Below are 14,053 nucleotides of genomic sequence, written 5' to 3' on the forward strand. Positions count from 1 at the left end.
TATATATTGATTGCAAAAAGATGAGAATAGGAATTAGAACGTTATTACAATTATGTTAATTTTCTTTTTCGACCCTAGTGCGGCTGGTTCCATCATGGACATGCATGAACACCTGTTCCCAAGACTTCCACCTTTACAACCAGTGATCGCGGGAGTGGCCGGAAATCTTGTGGCGACCCAGTCATCTCGAATTTCTACTTTTCTGTATGCTCACTCCGAGTTTCACGCTTCACAGGTAAACTCACAGATATCTGTGCTTTTTCCTAAGTCTCTAATATAAGTATTTCCATAGAGTATTGAAGTTATCCCCCTAGAGACGCATATTTCATACAGCAGCATTACCTTTGTAGATTTTTAAAAATTATATTTTTGAATCTAATAATTATACTAATACGCTCAACAGTCCCGAAACATTTAATAGAGCGAAAAAATATTCTGAGAAGAGTCATGTGAAAAACATGTCGTAGGAAATACATTCACCTGAATAACAATTTCAATATTACAAGGAAAGATTGAAATGTCTCATCTCGGACAAAAGAATCAAAATCGGAACACATAGAATATCATCTTGTCAAGCTATCAAGGTATACGATGTAGATATTTAATGGAATTTTTTCTGCACTAGTTTTATTTGCCTTTAAGCCTCGCTGGCAGAGAGGATTAAATAGTTTTGACTATGTTGCGGTTCAAAAATCTTACCCACTCGCGATTTAGGTGATCCATTTGATAGTCCTGTGCAATTTCCCAACGTTTCCAAAAACGAAAGGCCCTGTCGTAATTCAGTACTGGGCACTTCCACCCCCCACAGGTCAACGTGCGATTTCAAATATTTTTCGGATATTGTATGTCCAATAGTAATATAATTCTAGCATTTTACATGTCCACATCAATCGTTAAATAATAGCTGTCACGATTTATTGACACAAGTATTCCATAAAATAGATTTTTACGATATATCCTTCGTCGAATTGAAGGGACTATATATTCTAAGAGTTATTTATAAAAAGTAAGGCTCAAAGGCTCCTTTTTGCAACACCCTCTCTTTAAAAATCTGATATTTTGACGACTTATACTCATTTAGCTTCAACTCCATCTTTAATTTCATTCATCTTATTTCCAGTCGTCATGTTGGATTTAGTAAGGGCCACTCTAGTGAGGCTGCCCTCTGCATGAGTCACCATTATGTTAAAATGCATACTGTCGACGGCACTGTTCATTAATATGGTCAAACCTTCAGCTATCTTCGTAAGCCATTAACCATTAATCCACCTTGGATTATCGGATGAAACTTGTAGGAGGTTTATGAAATACTGAACGATGGGATTCATCCAAATCGACATCAGTAGTGTTTTATGCCGCAGTATAGCTACTTTTTCTACTAAGGCATCGGCCAGGCCACTGCTCTAGGGTCTCATCCGGTTTGTACTCCATGTGAACCTCTTACCATTGGAAGTAACTTTTAAGCTTCTACCACAGGTTTTGCTAGTAGAAAGTATTGACATCTCAATGTTAGCTGGAAAGTAGAAATCAGTTCGCCACTAACGACTTCGTACTGATTGACCATTCTGTAATTCTTCTTGATAATTAACCAGTTCCCATTATATGTCCTCTTTTTAAATGTCTCCGCATAGTTTTTGCCCTTTTGCACCTCAACAGGCCTGGAATTTATTATTATCTATTGGGTAAACACAATTATATATCTTGCGGATGACTAAAGGCCGATTGATAGACTATTTCTAGATAAAGAGTTTGGTCACTCTGCGGTACTTGGGTAAGCCTTGAACACTGTGTAGTTTATGTTGAAAGCGAGTTCTTGAAATAGCGAGCCAGTAAATGGTCAGAATTTTGACATTTTGAACAGGTTCTTTAGTGGGTTTTTGAAATCTCACCCTCCAGGCTGCTATATAGTAACACAAAGGAGATTCGCAATCATATATACGCATGTGACAATATCGGACTAAGATAGAACAAACGTGCGACTGCCACCTTTCATTTTATCATGCTTTGGCTAGCAAACTTCGCCTATTTCATATGTTTCTGCAGCGAGGGACCCAAACCGTTATGATGAGGCGAAATCTCATGGTGAATTACCTTGAGATATGGCCATTTGACGAAGTAATTATAAGGTGACTAATTAAGTTTTAGATGCATTTAGTATCTGCTGGAACGGGGAAAATGCTTTTATGACACATCCTGGGAACCGCCTTTGCATTTTCGTTTTTGTTCACTTGTGGTATATCAAACAATCAGTCACCTGCAAACGCTATTGTACCATAATGCGGGTAGTATTATCGTTCGTCGATATAATAAAATAATGTTAATATTTGAAATTTGAAAAAGCCCTATCGACAGACTGCGTTGAGTTGTGTAAGCCGGTATTATTACGCTGTTATGAACGACGTGTTTTCCTACCTGTATTTCTACATAGATATATTACATTAATGAGAACAAACTGCGCTTCGTTTTGTCTGAACAAAATTATCAACTACCATTTTGTATATTTGTTTCCTTTAGTAGTATTGTGCTAGTTAAGCATCACTAGCTTCGCTAAGCGACACGAACCAATAGAGCTAAGCCAATGCAGCAATTTGTTAATCAAAGCAAGAAAACATCGTTAATGTACCAGGTTAAATTGCACAGTTGATCAAGAGCGCTATAAAACTGTTTAGTTAACGATTACTCACCTATTACGATTAGTGACGAGCTGCCATCCAATGCCCCTGGTTTTTTCGACGTTAGTGGCGTGTGCAACCTCTAACATCAAAAAAAGATAGAGGAAAGGGAACGCCGCACTACCTCCGACAAGGCTGAACTGACGTATAGTTTCTTTTCCTTCGATAGAAAACGAATGCTCTGAAAATGATGATTTCCTTGCGTTCTACAGCAATACTACCGGCAAGCTCGTGCGTCTATGCCGACCGTTGCTTTGTCCATCAAAAATGCTCTTCGAAATTCAGAACGTCCATAGTGTTAGCTATACTGTCACCGTTGATTTGTTATACGTGAACCGAGAAAAAAAACTAAGATATAAATATGTAATTGTGGGTTTGCGTACTGTTGTGGCAATAAAGTCATCAAACGACTTCAAAGGGTCTACGTACAACCATGTTTACATGGGAAACTTTGTCTATAAAAAGCCCTGCTTCCCTGCTCCACAAATACCCGCTCTGAAAATGAGTCGCCTTTGTCAAAAAAGAACTGCAAATAAAAATACACAAAAAAAAGTGTAATGAAAAAGCAACCTGCTATTGACAGAGCGTTCAACCAGAAAGGTCCAGCGTACCACTAAGAAACCTCTACTGAAGTTCGCCTAAATTTGGCAAAAACATTATCGCGTTTTTATAGCCCAACGTTAGTTTTCAACAAGAATACCCCAACTTCAAACAGCCATAGCCTGGATCTCGGCAGCATTTTAGTCCTCGTGATTCCTACCGATCTTTAGCCGAAGGATTTGAGTAGGGAATGGCATTGCGTACTAAATCACGGTCAAAGTGTCGCACGGCTACCTTCAAAAATAAGCTTCGTGAAATCTCACCTACCAAGGACTGTTCAGACTATCAGAGTAGAAGCAGCGACTACGATAGCCCTTGCCAGGATAAAGACGGAAGTGGAGAACAAGCCAGATACACAGCCTTCGGCAATGTCACAGACAAACTCAGCAAACACAGCTAGAGAGAGTATCTAAAAACTAGAAAGCTATACTATTTATTAGCAAGACAAAGTGTATAAATCTGTTTATTAACCAGGAACGACTTCTAGACTTATTACCGGAAATGGTTAGATGTACGGGAATGAGGCTTAACCGGGATCTGATTGGAACCTTCAGCTGTGAAGCAAGCAATAAAAAAACAATTCGAGCACACAAACCTTAACAAATTAGGAAACGGAAAAGTCTCTACTTGTTTTAGTAGCGGATTATATCGTTCTCTACACTTATAAATGCGTCCTCTGAACGAAAGCTACCGGTGTTTTCCGGATAAGTAGAGCAATCCAGTTTACTTCGTTGTCATCATAAGTCAAGCGGTATTGTGAGCCATATTGATCAACAAACGGGAAGAAATGTACCGGCATGCTCACTCGACGGAAAATTACGATATTAAAAGCTTTATAATAAGAGTTACCCTTGGCAATTCTTGCCCTCTTTTTTGTTCGAGGAGTATCTTACTGTTAAAGAGCAATAGGGGAAAATTTTTAAAGGAGAGACCATCTACAAATTGATGTGAGTGTTGCCGGCATTGGCCACCAATCTACGAATCTCATGCGTGCCCGGCATACATGGTATGACTCACACACTCAATTACCGCGTTCTTCGAGGATGAGCGTAAAGAAGTTGTAACAAAATGAAGGCTAATATTTAGGAGTGAACTATAATGAACGTAGTAAATAATATCATTATTCTAATAACATTGTAAAATGAACGCCTCCAGATGGCTGAGAGCTAGATGGAGATCCTTACAACACATCACTAAGGAAATGAAGCTCAAAGGGGAACAACAGCAAGAAGAACACATTTAGAAAGTAGCGAGTTTTGCATTTTGCATTGAATAACAAAAATGCTAGTAATAAAAGTTAAAGCTACTTATCGTAAAAAATTTGCAATCGGCATCCAATATTTTCTAGATCCATAGTTGTTCATGGAGCACAGCTACGTACAATATCTGCTACTTGCTGTTGCTTTTGTTAATTGTGGCTGAATTTTTGCGGGTTTTACGAATTTTCACGTAATTTCTTCATCCTGACCTTTATCTTTCCAGCGGACCACGCGCTGGTTTGCGGGATCTGTGGCAGTAGACCTGTAAGACAACGGCTCCAGATTGACCTCGCTTAAATGAATTCTCTATTAACCGACATCCTCACATAATTGTTGTTGCTATTATTAAAAATTTGTCGCAAAAAGCTAGATGTTAGAAAATTTAAATGCCGCTGAACCATTGTCATTAACTGTGATAAAAAATTTAGCCATTGCCTTGTTATAATAAAACATCGCCATTTTCGTGAATATCGCTGTTTTTAAAGCGGCGTTAACCTTTTGGCCAGTTGCTCGTTCTGTTTCGGCCTAGCGGTTTCTCTGTCCTAATAGTGTAACGGGGATGTCGAAAGTTTTATCAAAACTTATGAATAGATGCTAAAATCATTCGCGGTTTTTCATTTTTCGAATTCAGGTTTCGCCCAAATTTGAAAAACGATTTGGCCGACATAAGTGAGTGTTTCTAGCTAAAAAAAATCCAAAACAAATTTGTACGCTTTTTCAGGTATGCGTGAGTCCCGTTTCAGTTTTCCTTGGTAAAGGTCGCAATTCGCGGACAGCTCGCATCCTTCTGGCATTGGTCATTCCTGGTCATTTAATTTTTACCTACTTCTTATCATTCTTCGTCGGGCAACTCAATTTAACCGTCCCTTTCCTCGGGCTTTATTTGCTCTGCGCATTGTTCCAGGTATTGTATGTATTACAAACTGGCAATATGTGTATCCTTAACTAAATGTCAAAACCCTGTCTTAGTAACGATGAATTACTAGAGGATTAGCCATATGCAGGGCTAACTAAAAGTTCACCATATTTTTCATCGTCGTAACATTAATCGGAGCAGCTTCGTGTTAATATTACGATAAATTACAGTGCTCTACACATCGTTGCATAATATGCTTTGTCTTCTTGACTGATTGGATATCCTTTCATTTTTATATCGAATTCAAGATAATCTTCAACCTACTTTATGTATGTTTCGTGTAGTTAAAAAGCTTTTTACTTTGAAAATATAACAGCGAATACTGCAAGCGATCCAAGGCGAAAACTCAACCCTGGTCTTTTGATTTATGACGCCTGTTGTGATTTTATGTGTACCGAAAAAAATCCACTAGATGATGCCAAGTCGTACGCACGTTTAGCAGAACATTGTCAAGCGTTTCAAAAACTTATCAAAGCCCTATTGATTAAGGTGTCCATCCCCTTAGATGTCCTGGGTGCTTTCTACATCTGCCTTGGAAGAGTAGATATTTCCTTATTACTGATCTCAGCAAGTTATTTTGCAGCATGGTATTAAACTCGTTTTCTTTTTTAATTCTTCTAAACGTCTGGATATATTACGATACATAAAAAAACGGGCACCTTCAAAGTCGCTTGGTGTCGTTCCGATCTACCATTGTATCGGTGCTACATCAGCCTTCTCATTAGTCTAGTCTCATGCACATTTGCAGACACGTCATCAGATTAAAAAAAATTACGGGAGTAACTTCTCCAGTTGCAGGATGTTAACCATTCAAGCTAACATACCACCGCCTAGCTGCCGGACCGAAAATACGTATAATTTTTTTAGAAGTATCGATCCTCATTGAAAAATCAAAATAGAATGTTTTTTTTTTTCATATCAACTACAGACATCCCCGAATGACAATTTGCTTCTCTCAACCACCAACCACATTGTTAATTTCAAATCGGTCCCAAAGCCACGTAGATCTTTTGAAAAACTAATTGTCAAATTTTGCAAGGGGCGTTACAGCGGTGTCTGTAGATTTGTAATTTATGTGTTTTGATCCGTTGGAGTCCGGTTCACATAGAGCACTTAAATTCGGGCTGTTAGTAGATTTTTTTAATAGAATTTGTAAACATTCAAGGGCCAAGCAATGCCCTAACTTGTAAAACACCTGAGTCTAAATCAGATTGAACACTTGGAAATTCTTGAATAATCCTTGAATATAAATAAGCCATTTCCTAAGCTAGCTGACGGTGTCGCACTCAACGAAAACGATGAACAGTTGCGTTCTAAAAATGCAATCTGCTGCCAATTTGGCAGAGAAGGAAACCCAAAGAGCGGCCTTCACTAAAATCACGAATAGCAAAGTAACTCCACAGAGCTTCAACTGGGCATTATTAACTTGGGATCTGATACTCGGAAGCATTAGCAACACTAGGTGGAGACGACTGTTGTTACGCAGCAGAATTCAACGTCAATCTAATAAGATGCGGCATAAGTCAAATACAAACAGAATATACATAGCGAGGCTTGACCATCAGCAATTAAGTGAAGGTGTTTGTCTGAATTTGCCACGTACCGGTTTTTCTTAAAAGAACTGAAGTATAATCTTCCAGTTCCGAATTCCAAATCTTAGGATTACTGCGTTAATAAATTATTGCTTCGCTAAAAGCCCACTTGCCCAATGTTTTCACCATAGTTTATAGATTTTACTAACACTCACCTTCAGGAAACAATATTATGTGTTAATTATCAGTTCTCATATGAACTCAGTCACCTGCTCACCCTTGATCTACCTATAATCGTACATAACGAATAGCGTATTGTATTATCTATCAAATTCCATCCAGGTTAATAGTGCCTAACTCGGTTCTTATTTTTTCCGGATAACATAATCCGTAAGGATAGGAAAGCAGATTCAGGTGTAGAACCACTGAAAAAAAGCCGTGTTTGTTAAAGGCTTTACCCAAACCGATTTTATGTTAAAACAATCCAGTACTGTAAATGTGTTTCCTACACTAGTGCCACTACGGTACGTAATTAATATAAAATGCAAAATGCAGCAAGGTAGCAAAATAGGAGTACTTATTACTTACTTAGGAAAACTAGCTTAAATTTTGTTGAAAAATTCAGCCACCGTTAGGTACTATTGGTTACCTATAATAGTAATGACGTATCTAGATATCATAATAATAGCTTTAGAAGTTACCATATCGCTTAATATTGACAAACACAAATCGTAAATTACCCTGACTAGTAAAGAAGAATGAGAAAAATAATGCCGTTCTAACTATGCTTTATACGTAGGACAGCCATCCGAACCTCTTGTTTTATTTCTCTATTTATTCAGATCCAAGAAGGCTTTGTCGAAGGTTCTCTTCGTGAACAATGTATTTCGTATACTCTGTTTTATATATCTATATTTAAAAGTTATGTTTGTGCAGTGATGCATGTTCGTTTTGTTTTAGAATCACATTTTTGAATTATTCAAATTTTTTAGTTACTTTTAATTAATGAAGACGAAGCTTAATAAATTTTTACTAAAAATCTACCATTATGAACTGTATAAATGTCATCGTAGAATAATGGGTTACTTGTCAAGATATAGTGTATTGCTGTAAATCAAAATTCACTGATTAGGTTTCCCGATTCCTGAATACGCCATAAAATGGTGTCAAACTGTAAAGTGAGTGATGCACAGTCTGGTTATTCGATGACGACTCTATTGTTACGCTTCGATCACAGCACAAATTGATGAAAAAAGAATCAGCAATGATTTCAGCACAATATTCTATATAGACTAAAGTTCACATGATTTCGATTACCTTCATTTGTTAAAGACGGCCATATGTGGGCTAGCATATTACGCCACCGAATCTTTTAAACAAGTTATTTATCACGAGATTAAACATGGTAGCTGTTGAGAAACCGTTAAACGGCTGACCTCAGTGTGTAAACAACAACACTTGGTTTGCATCTACTACACGCCACAATGTCAGTATTGTACCTTATATGAATTAAACGTTCCTTAAGTTTTTCAACCCACTAAGCAACTATAAAAAACGCAATATAAACGCGGTTTCCATGGCACGCTTCTAACAAGTGAGTCCTGGTACGTTCTCAGGTAACCATACTGTTATATCTTGCGCGGTGTATGGTATTCTGGTTTTGGCAAAAGGGCCTCGACACTGACAGCACATCTATCCCGTACCTGACGGCTTTAGGTGATCTTTTAGGAGTGTCCCTTCTTACACTGTGCTTCTATTCATTGCGTATCATCGGAGACCCTAATGCTCTTCCAAATTTTCTAAGTTATGCTTCCGGTAGCGTCAGCATAACTACTACAGCTTCCAACGACTCGGCAAAAATTATAGATTCCTTTATCCCGGCAACAACATTCAATTCTTTGTCGTAATACAAAATGTGATCATTATGCTCCAGCCTAAGCTATATGACCAATAATAAATACATAAAGTTAATAATATGAGTTTCAAAAAATTAATTCAAGAAGTTACTTCAAAAACTATTCTTTTGACATAAAAATGTACTAAAGATTAAAAAATATATATAAAAATTATATACAAAAAAAACCTATATATTTAAAGTAGAAGAATCTTATTTTCATTAGTATGGCTATCTATATATAAAAGTGTCCTTTTTTTTGCCAACATTTTATGTCAGTAAATGGATGAGCTCCCAATAAAGATTATGATAAAATATCAACGAGGACTACTATTGGAAGAGATCTTGTGTAGCCTGAAAGCAGTGACGTTTATACACGCATAGGTACCTATATTTATATAGCATTTGAGATGTACATATACTATGCACGAAAACATAGGTCTGGAAAATATAAGCACTACTTTCGTACTATTTTTTTCAATAAAGCATCTCCGACAAACTATCTTCTATTATGTAATTTTCGTTCGCATCAATCACTTATACAGTTTTTAGTCAGACAAACTTTTGCAAGAATTTCCATTATTATACCTACGGTGGGAGCAATACTGGGTGACTTGGTAAGCTATGTTACGCTACGTTATGATAACTGGTGAGAAGGGTTTCTTCTATAAGATACTTAAAATGTACAACAGCGTTTTTGTTTGTAGCTTCTACAGTACAGAGAAGATTTGCTGCGAAAGCAACGGAGCACCAGTTCCTAATCTGCAAAATATTATATGTGCTTATATTTTGTAGTACAAAGACAGTTGTGGAGAAAGACGCTACTCGAGACCAGCTAACATTTTTCATTTGCCGCACAATTACTACATCTCACAAGTAAATGCAAATGTTTTCTCGGCTGTCATAGTGCAACTATTCAAGACATACAATGACTGGGCTTTTATGATAAACTATAGGAAAAGGTCTTGTTGGTACGAGTAAACAACAATTTTTGCTCTTATTCCGAGGTCACATCAGATTGCCCACTGAGAGGTTCCACTATTCTTGAGAGTGCATATTATGTATTGACTTATTGGAACTGGAATGTTATTAACTGTCTGTTATTGAATGTTATTAAGTATCTGGCACTGTCACCCGAAAATCTAACTAGATGATGCTAACGGACGTGCGTTTGCGAAAGGTTTAAGGAAAAGCAATCCATGATATTTAATGATGGGCAAAAAGTTGAGACTAGGCGATTTTTTAAGCGAATTCAAACTAACACCAACAACATTTCGTTCGTATCTAAGTTGTTTATTATTATGTTAAGTTATGGGGCACATCAGCCTTGTCAAGGTCATCGGTTCATTTGTTATTTGTTTTTAAGTCGGCATCCTAATAAAAGAATCGCTCATCTTTGCCATCTATTAGCAGTGTAAATCGGATTTCCTTTTTATTATTAATTAAGTATATACGAATTATAAGATTTGTGTTATTATGAATTAAAAGAATTTCGTTCCGTATATGTATTTATGGAATATCTGACACGGAAAAATAAGTGCTAAAGCCTCGTTTCCAATTGGGGATTAGTTTTGTTCCAATTTCTTTAAGAATAGACCAAATATCATGCCGTATTACTTTCTGATCCATCAGGGTGTTCCCGTAATGGTTACGTGTTTGACTTTTCTTATACGCGCTGATATAATGGGACCGATATAGGTTTTTTGTGTTTTCCTTTAAGAGGGCTTCGCTAATGCTGCTTATGCACAACTGATCCCAACAGAGCCGTATCTATCCAGTGACCGTGGAATTTATATATAACAATTCTATTCCGCTAAAACGCAATCAGGAGTTCACTGGTCTGCGTTGCAAGAGACCTGGAGAAAACATTGTGTGGTTTAGACCGAACAGTTGTTCAACATTGCTTGTAAACTTGTGTGGTAAATAAAGTTAACGAGATTTATCAAAGTTTGCTTTATAAAGTCGTTCAGGTATACTGTGTATACAGTACAGGTATACTATATATAAGGACTATTGTGGTTCGAAGTCCCTGAATTGCCAACGTGCAGCGAAAGGCACCTTCAGTTGCGCTCTTAAAGTCTCCAAACAGCATAACGAGACCATCTTCATACTTTTGAGGTTATAAAGCAGCAGAAAAAATACTTTAGGATTATACATTTATGTTACCCTTGATAGCAGTGACAGCCATTGTAACTAGGCACTTTTGTTATTAGGTTACTTGAAACAGATCAGCCCTCATTCGTAGTGAATGGATCATTGTTATTAAGCAGCAAATCAGACTGTAGAACTTTTTTCTAGGTCCCGCTGACCATACAAACCTTGCCTTTCTAATGGATCTTCGTAGTAACGCTGAACTTCAAGTTATTATTCTAGGTAGTTCTTTTAGTACGCAGACATTTGTATATAGCGGCATGTTTAATATATTAAGTTGTTACATGCAAGTTTGGCAAACTTCCAAATCGAATAACTCTTAAAAGCTAGAATGATGATTTTTTACAACGTATAACAAATGCTCTCCTTTATTTTTTACACACATAGCTTGGCGCTGTGCCAGTCTCTGGATTGCCATATGCTTATCATTCGTTTTTTCTTATGTAATTTCTCTATTTATGACCTTTAGAAATAGCTTAATAGTGGGATGCGCTTGTCCTTCAACTGCTTCAATTAGGACACGGAAAGCCCAGTGATCACACGGATTTAAGTCAGCAAAGTGAGGGGGTTGAAGGCAACGTTGGATATTTCCTGGCTCAGTCTGGGAAGCAATTGAGCTGTCATCAAATAGCGTGCCTACACTTCATGAACAACCTGAGATAGTGGCCATAGCATTCTCTGTTTTATTTTTGACGAAAATGTCACAGTAACATTCACTCCTAATGTCCACTGTAAGTACTACCATCACCTTACGTTCGGATCTATTCGGCTTTTCCACTGAACTTGATTCCTACTCAGGAAAACGCCATCCTGTCTGATCTTTCTACCGCTAGCGGCAGAGACATGATTTACTCCAGGCTGGTTTTTTATCGATTGAACGTCCGTGAATCTGATTGCGGCAATACGTTTTTATTCTTCTGGTTTCAACATTTCGTCACCTTCTCGCTGGTCTTCAACCCGCCAGTCTCTGTTCTTCAGACGTTTGCGCCATTCACGTAGTGCGCTTTTGCTTAGAGCCCCCTTATCTATTACGTTCACCAATCCTAAAATGAATTTCCGAGGAACAAAAACTTGATCAATCAGCGTTGATTTTCAAAACTAAAGAATATTTTTCCTTCTGAACTAATTTCTCGTCAAGTAAATTCAACCGATTTCAACGCGTAAGTTTCTAAAAAACTCGGGTATTTTCCGGTCAACACTCGTTTGCTGGCGGCACGCGGTTCAACACTCTAAATTTCAAGGTCGCTTGTGACATCCTAATAGTTTCGAATTTCTTGGATGGTATATATATATATATAATTTAATTTAATTATAATATAATAATATATAAACACAAGTAAAAGAAATAAAAATAAGAAACATTTGTTGCTTCATCCACAACCTCCAATAAAAAACAGTTACATTTATGAAGACTTCTTTGAGTATATACTGTTACAGTTCCCTCAACAGCAGCTTGATACTATGCTTCTAAAAAAGGTAAACAAATTTGTAATAACCTAATATCACCCTGTATTATTTTATATCACTGTGATATGGTATTATAGGAATGTTTTCGTTTTTTTCCAGAAGCGGTCCTGATTTATGAGGATTCTTTGTTGTCCAGATTTAACTTCAACTTTATAATTTGGATTAAAATATTTCCTCGTATTCGTGTTTAAAATTATGCATCGACTATTTTCCGATATTTCTAATTTAGTATCGTATTAACCTTGCGCTACTTGTACCTTGCCATCCAGGTCTTTTGGGATACTTTATCGTTGCCCAGCGACTTCTTTTATTCAGCAGTCGTTTAGTTTCGGTTTAGTAGTCGGTGAGGCGCTATGTTTAACAACATAGTTTTTAGCGTGATTATACTGTTCTATCGAGAACTGATTAGAAAATGGCCTGAGAAATGCATATAAAGAGTATTTACATATTGGCCGCGCGCAGGAAGTGCTTATAAATTTAAGCGGTATTTACATCCCAATCTATTTCAAGCGGTTCTACTAATTACAGTTATATCTGATCCAGTACTTTTACTTTGCATATTTACTGTTGTATATAACCATACAGGTGTTTTATAATTAGCGTTTACAGCATTTGTTATACTTAGATTTTGTTTACTAAGCAATATCAAATTTCTACAAATTTTAATACTAGTAACTAACTGCCCTGATAGTGTGGTCAAATGAGTTCAATGACTTGAACTCACTTTTCTCTATGTACGTATTTAATACAGTTATATTATTCGGTTCTTGAAATTATTCATAAATATTTATGAAGCAATGTTTTCTTTTAAAATTCTCATTTTTGAAAACGTAGTTTTTTGGCGTGATCTATTTAGAAGTACCTATCGTGTTTTTTCCATCCATATTAGGGCATTCTGCGCATGGAATCCTGCATATCTTTATATTATAGTTTTCAGTAATTTCTTTCTGACTCAACGTCGTTGATCGCTGAATCGACTAATTGCATGAATTGTTTTGGATGAGTGTGTAATCTAGTATCTAACCTTTTCGTCTAAGTACTTCAGAGTTACTTATTTTGTAAGCTTATATTAAGCCAGGCTTATAAAAACATTTGTATCCTTCTTCAGCCGTCTAATGAAAACAGTTGTTGACTTGACGCGGATATTTATCAAATGTAAAGTTTACATTTAACATTACATTACTCGCTTTAAACAACATGTACGTTCTCGAAGTAACTGATCATGAGCTATGACCAAAAAGGGAGTTCATCATATGGCCGCGACGTGCGTGTTTAGACTATTGTAGTAGTAAATGGGAACTGTCTTGTTCCAAACACGCCTTGTCCAGTTTGTGAGTCATGAAAGTCTTTTTTGTTTTCGCTGTATGATGTTACACTTTTTTTTGGCAAGGACGCCCTCATATTCAACCGACGGATTTTTGAACACCTGCAGAATCATAAAAGAATGCCAGGATAGTTCTATGAAGTCTTTTTGTTTTTCTGTTGTTCGGCTAGATATAGATAGAATATACGAACTTGTTTTTCGCTGAAACATGGAAATCCACGACAAGCTTGAGCAAGCC

The 14,053-nt window shown here is 36.9% G+C and overlaps 1 protein-coding gene across 1 annotated transcript in view; it reads left to right on the top strand.

Moving 5' to 3' along the window:
• LOC111262026 (solute carrier family 41 member 1) overlaps window positions 1–9,380 on the top strand; it is a 45,332-nt gene extending 35,952 nt beyond the window's left edge. Inside the window, exons 6-8 of the mRNA XM_022835994.2 lie at window positions 79–235; window positions 5,253–5,435; window positions 8,596–9,380. Coding sequence (XP_022691729.1) covers window positions 79–235; window positions 5,253–5,435; window positions 8,596–8,886 — 631 coding nt within the window. The 3' untranslated portion in view covers window positions 8,887–9,380. The remainder of the gene's footprint in view (window positions 1–78; window positions 236–5,252; window positions 5,436–8,595) is intronic.
• Window positions 9,381–14,053: the final 4,673 nt, after the last annotated feature.

The sequence above is a fragment of the Varroa jacobsoni genome, unplaced genomic scaffold (genome assembly GCF_002532875.2).
Source record: "Varroa jacobsoni isolate VJ856 unplaced genomic scaffold, vjacob_1.0 scaffold_622, whole genome shotgun sequence".
NCBI classification, from domain to species: domain Eukaryota; kingdom Metazoa; phylum Arthropoda; class Arachnida; order Mesostigmata; family Varroidae; genus Varroa; species Varroa jacobsoni.